The 6,647-nt window shown below is 40.6% G+C and overlaps 1 protein-coding gene across 1 annotated transcript in view; it reads right to left on the reverse strand.

Annotated features, from left to right (window-relative positions):
• Positions 1-230, reverse strand: part of LOC110431503 — a 12,494-nt gene extending 12,264 nt beyond the window's left edge. The window contains exon 1 of the mRNA XM_021450607.1: positions 30-230. Coding sequence (XP_021306282.1) covers positions 30-230 — 201 coding nt within the window. The remainder of the gene's footprint in view (positions 1-29) is intronic.
• Between the last annotated feature and the right edge of the window lie 6,417 nt (positions 231-6,647).

The raw sequence follows: 6,647 nt of genomic DNA on the forward strand, positions 1-6,647 counted from the left end.
GGATAACTTCCATAAGGTCAGACAATTACCTGCAAGTTATCCCAAACTTCAAGCTTCTTTCCAAGGGGAACAACCCTCCAATCGTTAAATCCAACTGGTAATTTCTTTCTCACTTGACAGCCAATGGCACTAGCAAACTTCCTATAATCATCTCCTACAGGCTGACCATATTGATTGAGATTTATTTTAATTTTAGGCATATCAGCTGTCCTTGAGAATATGTCATTCATTGTGGTGATGCCCCTTCCTTTCCTCTTATAAGTACCATTGTGCAAATCTATACAGATGAAAACATAAATCTGAATATTTTAGAAAAATAGCACATGTTCTTAGAAATTATAGCAAGAAACAGCAACAAATGTCCTTAGAAATTTTAGAAATACAAACCTTTATTGTTACATAAGAATTCCCCAACTAGTTCATAATCAGGATCATCAGTTATCTGCTCATTTGCAGACTCTACAAAATTTCGTTGTGGTCTTGGTCGCAAATTATGATGTTCAATGGCTGCATCACTTGTGTTATGATTTCTCTACAGGAAAATACACATGGAAGGCTCAATCTTTTAGTATAATAATGCTGCAGCTATACTAAATCTGTTTTTCTCGATCAAATGTTGCAGGGATGCCATCTAAAATTATTATCTGTATTCATACTCATTTATAATTGTTCCAACACTATTGTACATGGCTAACCTTTGTTCTTTTAGTTGGTTGGGCAGGCTTGAGTGCAGCTCTTAGCTCATGAACACCGAGGGAATCCATCTTCTCTTGGTTTCTTGCAACATGTTCCCATTTCTGCCTCTCATACTCAGTCATGCCATCAGCTTCATTACCCCTTCCTCTTGCGCTTGACATTTTTTCTCCTAAGAAGGTACAAAGGAATTAGCAATCATTTCCTTGGATAAGAAATAATACAAACTGATTGGAATAAAGTTTTCAAGTATCAATGAGGCAATCAAATACTGCAGAAATAAAACTTACTTTTTAGGCTCAACAATTATACCATCTATGTCTGTCCTAATAGTGGGTACAACCCCATTAATAACATCCACAGTCACCTTTGCATTTAGATCAGGCAATGGCAGAACAAGTCCATTGCCATTATCTAAGTGCTCACTCTCCAAGTTATCCATATCATAGAAATCTCTTGGTTTGGACTGATGAACAGAAACCCACTCAGAACCAGCATGTTCAAGCACATAGAAGACTTGCACAGCTTGTGATGCTAGTATGAAAGGCTCATCTGATAATTTTTCACCAGTATTGAATAAATGTTTAAAGTTGACAGTGGTGACCCCGAACTGATCAGTTTTAACCCATTTGCCCCGCACACGGTTGTCAACCCAATCACACTTGAAAAGAACAATATTTCCTCTCTGGTTATAGTTTAGTTCAACTATCTCCTTTATAATGCCATAATAAGTCTTGTTTCCTATTATGACATTATCATTATCACCCCTTTCAAAGCATGTCGACTCTAAAACCAGAGCAACCCCACTATTTTGGACAGACCTCCCCACATCATAGGACTCAATGTGAAAATCAAATCCATTTATTGTGTAGCTACTATATTTTTGTGCACTCATGATTGGCGCCTTGGCTAAGATTTGTATCTCATCTGGTACTTCCTCATAGATTTCTTCCACCTAAGATTAGTAAGAATATAATTATTAAGGTAAAATGAGCAGCTTACATGACATGTGTTAAGTCGTCTTCCTACTTACGTGCGACCTAAACCACTCGTGGAAGCATTCATGTTGCATTCGGTTGATAGCTCGTTGGTTTTGAACACCAATCGATGATAGATAGTGACCATACTTTCTGCAAAGGTGAATTTATCATCGTAGCATGCAAGAGAATCTAAACATGTGGTTTGAACTGAAACATATTACTTACTCCAAGTAAGGCCCTATACTCTCATAGTTGAACAACACATATCTATGTGCTTGCAACCAAGTCTTATGGTCTAAACTCACTGTGCACTTCCCAGCTAAACCCCGACCAATGCTATCAAAGAAAGGGGTTGTAGAATTTTCATCTTGCAGCCCTTCAACATTTGTAAGCGCTCGGCTATGTAAATAGTGTCCACATAGTGTAAGGCTCTCATAAAACATTGAACCCTCCATAATAGACCCCTCTGGATGGCTTTTTGTACGAACATCACCTTTCAACCTCATCAAAAACCTACAGAACATAAATATAATAGGATGATTATGTTGTAAAATATTACGCATTTTTTATATGTATGTTGCAATACACTCACAGAAATTACCTCTCAACAGGCCACATGCTACGGAAATGTACTGGACCAGCTAGTCTTGCTTGGGCAGGAAGATGGACCATCAGATGTACCATAATGTCAAAAAAGGAGGGAAGGAATATAGTTTCTAGAAGGCTCAAGGTTTCAGCTATTTCAGCCTCTAAACTATCCATATCACTTTTGCGGAAAACAGGAGCACAAATTCTCTTGAAGAATTGACTAACACGGATCACTGCAGCACTAACTACTTCTGGCAATACTTTCCTCACAGCAAGTGGTAGTAAGTGTTGTAGAATGATGTGGCATTCATGACTCTTAAGGCCAAACACCTTTCTCTCATTAACATGAACATTGTGTCGTATATCAGATGCATAACCAGCAGGAAACTTGACCCCTTTTAGTACTTCACAAAACAATTTCTTCTCCTCAGGACTCATTGAATATGGTGCAGGTGGTAAATAAAATTGGTCTTCAACATCAACAGGGTGAAGATCACTTCTAATACCTAAAGCCTGAAGGTCTAAGCGAGAATTCAGATTATCCTTAGATTTTCCATCGGTGCCTAAGAATGTATTAACAAAGTTCTCATACACATTTTTTCCTATGTGTATGACATCAAAATTATGTCTCAACATTAAATCTTTCCAATAGGGAAGTTTAAACCAAATAGACCTCCTTTTAAAAATGACCAATGGCTCCCCAAACTTGCGTTTCTTCCTTGCTGGTGTCTTTCTAGTTGGATCCTTGCCAAAATTGTAACAATATCTTTTGTGCACTCCAACACTTCCTCCCCAGAAAGCGGAGCAGGTGCCTGCCTAAATTTAGTTGAACCAAACTTATGAACGTCGAACCTAAATGGGTGTTTTTCATCCAAAAACCTACGGTGGCCCATATAACAAGTCTTGCTGCCATTACCAAGTCTGTGTGAACAAGTATATGAGTGGCAATCAGGACATGCCGCTTCACCAGCAGTGACATAACCAGATGCATAGCCTAGACCTGGAAAGTCTGTAATAGTCCACAACACTGCTGCCCGTAATTGGAAATACTCACCCTTCAAAGCATCATATGTTCTAACCCCCTTAACAAACATATCTTCCAAATCATTCACAAGTGGCTGGAGATAAACATCCATATCACTACCAGGAGCATGTTTTCTAGATATTAGCAAAGAGAGTATGAAATTTGATTGCTTCATGCACATTGATGGTGGAAAATTATAGGGAATACAGATACCAGGCCAAATACTATAGCTAATACTTTGGGTTCTATAAGGATTAAAACCATCAGTGGCAAAAGCAAGACGTATATTTCTGCTATCCTTTGCAAACTCAGGATGTTTAAGATCAAAGTCTTTCCATAGAGGAGAATCTGCAGGATGCCTAAGAACATCATCTCTAGTTCTCTCCTTATCATGCCATCTTGTTAGACTTGCTGTTTTAGAACACATAAACAACCTTTGGAGCCTTTTTTTTATTGGAAAGTACCGAAGAACCATTTTAGGAACCTTGTACACATGTTTACCATCTATACTCTTCCTAGCTGATTTCCAACGTGAAGCCTTACACTTTGGACATGATTCATACTTTTCATTGTCCTTCCAATACAGAATACAATCATTTTCACATGCATGAATACTAATGTACCCAAGTCCTATGGACTTAATCAGTTTTTTAGTTTCATAGTAGTTTTTGGGTAGTGTTGAACCCTTAGGTAAGACCTCATTAAATAGATCTAGTATAAGGTCAAAACTTTTGTCAGTCCATCCTCCAAGGAGCTTGATGTGAAGAAGCCTAATCAGGAAACACAGTTTCGTGCACTTCTTGCAATTAGGAAATAATTCTTGACTATTGGCTTCTACCAACTTCTGGACATCAACTAGTTCTTTAGGAAGCTCAACAGAACTATCATCTTCGAAATCCCCTCTATCATCTAAACCACAAGCTAGGTCTCTAAGCAATTCAGATATGTCATCCTCTTCACTAGACTCTTCCACAGGACCAGCACCATCAACATTGTCGGTATTCACATAAGAGGAACTAGCTTCCCCATGCAACTTCCAATTTGTGTACCCCTTTAGAAACCCATCACATATCAAGTGCTCTCGTATATCACTCGAGTCTCTCCAAAATGAATTAACACACTTTCTGCAAGGGCATAGTATCTTGTCCCCTACCGCTGAATTTCTAAATGCAAAAGCTAGGAAACTGTTGATCCCTTGCAAATATGCCTTTGTGTGCCTAGCATCACTATTGATCCATGTTTTATCCATAAGTATTTGTGGGGACTGAGCATGTACCTGCAGTACTTGGATTGTTGACTGCAAGCAATGAGAAGAGAACGACGTCGATGCAGCAGATCTGCAACTCACTGGGGTTAGTGGGCCAGCTCCACAATACTTTCACCTAGGGGGATGAAATGAATCAGAAAGAACAAATCAATTATGCCAGCTTCTGCATGATCTCTTGAACTTAGACATGCTGGATGATCTCAAATATAAGTGACACAAACAGATTCAGAAAACATGAAAAATAATTTCTTTCGTAGCTAGCATCTGTGATGGAAAATAAGTGAAACAGAGAATAATCAGAAAGCATGTGTGATGTAGCCTCAGAATTGGTACTATACATACATACATACATACATTTAGAAGTAACATCACTAATAAAGAAGCTTATTTTTAGCTTTCAACACTTGCCAACTTATGTACAGATCAGCTATCAGCATCCTCTAATATATCTCCAAACTTAGACTACAAAATTTCATAATAGAGAGCAATTAGAAATTAGATAAACAACTGACAGCTAGCATTTGCATTTCCCACAATAAGCAACATAAGTAAAATTAGCAGCTATACATGCAAGGATAAACGTGGAGGCCAAGTGCGTACCTACAATACTTGAATCTGTTGGCTACAAATAATATGAAGATGACATCGGTGGTGTAGGTTTGCAACTTTGGGGGAGCACCACGAGCAGCCTTGTCGTGTGTCGGTGAAGAAGTTCTTATGTCGGCCTCATTGCAGTTTAGTGCAGCACTTCCTTGCCGGTGTCGGTGCAACAGTTACACGTTGGCAAGCCTGCTAAGTTTGAAAAACCAAGTATGTAGCTTAAGCATACACATATCAAACTAACACTGATGGGTTTAGGATAATATGTAGTGAACCAAACTCTAATATATACATAAGTGAGTGATGGGTGGAGTGGTAGAGGAGGCTACGCGCAAGGGGAGGTCATGGGTTCAAATCCCATTAGCCGCGTAGCTCGAGATTTTACGCAAAAAAATACGCGACTTCTTAAAATATTTTTTTCTGTTTACCCCTATTTTTAAAACCTGATTTAGTGAGCAGGCGGGCCTTTCCTATGATTAAAATATTTTTTTTCTGTTTACCCCTATTTTTAAAACTTGATTTAGTGAGCAGGATTAAAATATTTTTTTCTGTTTTACCCCTATTTTTATAACCCGATTCAGTGAGCAGGCAAGCACATAGGTTAGTGAATAACAACAGTACAAATAGCAGGCAGCACATGAATCCTTTCAAACGCAAGCTGCTATTAGGAGACCTCTCTATCTACACTGTCACCCCACCCTCATCACAACATTTGGCAAATCTGAATCAACACAAAACGACACACATAGTGCAGAGGCAGTTCGGCCAGGGAGTCTTACCAGCACCCATGAATTCTATGACCTAGGAAGAAGGGAGTGGAGGGGAAAAGTTATCTCACCTTACTGCATCAGCTTCAGGAGCATGAGCAGTACTCGTGGCCTCTTCCACACAACAGCTAGTAGCGAGGGACCAAAGTGCCGAGTGGCTGAGGCCACGCCCTCCACAACCCTCTAAATCTCAGATCCGCCGTCAGCGAGGAAACGAAGCAGTAATGCTCGCTTCTGAATCTCCAGGGGGTGGCGTGCCGCACGGACAGATCCTTCAGGGGCGTCGCTTCTCCAAGGGATCGTAGGGTGGCTGAGCGGAAGCTTTAGGGTTGGGGCGAGACGAGCGGGGACGGGCGAGCGGGAAGTAGAGGGCGACGGCGAGGAGGAGATCGACTGTGAGTGTGCAGAGTTTGGGGGCGCGATGGGCTGGGATCTAGGAGCATGAGGCGGCCAATTTTGGTGCTGGCCGAGAGAGGATTTGGGAGATGGAAGAGCGGCAGCACGCGGGCAGGGTTGGCGATTCTGGATTTGGGATTTGGGGCTAGGGTTTCTCTACTACTCGTGGGCCAGGCCAATATTTGCGCGGGAGATACATTAAGCCGGCGCGCGAGCCGAATATGCGTGTGACGATGGGGCCCATTTATTTTTGGCGACAGACCGAATGACGGTATACCTAATTTTAGCGTCAGATGGTTCAACGATAAATGTGAGTACCTATAGCGACAGAC

The sequence above is a fragment of the Sorghum bicolor genome, unplaced genomic scaffold (genome assembly GCF_000003195.3).
Source record: "Sorghum bicolor cultivar BTx623 unplaced genomic scaffold, Sorghum_bicolor_NCBIv3 super_33, whole genome shotgun sequence".
Classification (NCBI taxonomy): Eukaryota; Viridiplantae; Streptophyta; class Magnoliopsida; order Poales; family Poaceae; genus Sorghum; species Sorghum bicolor.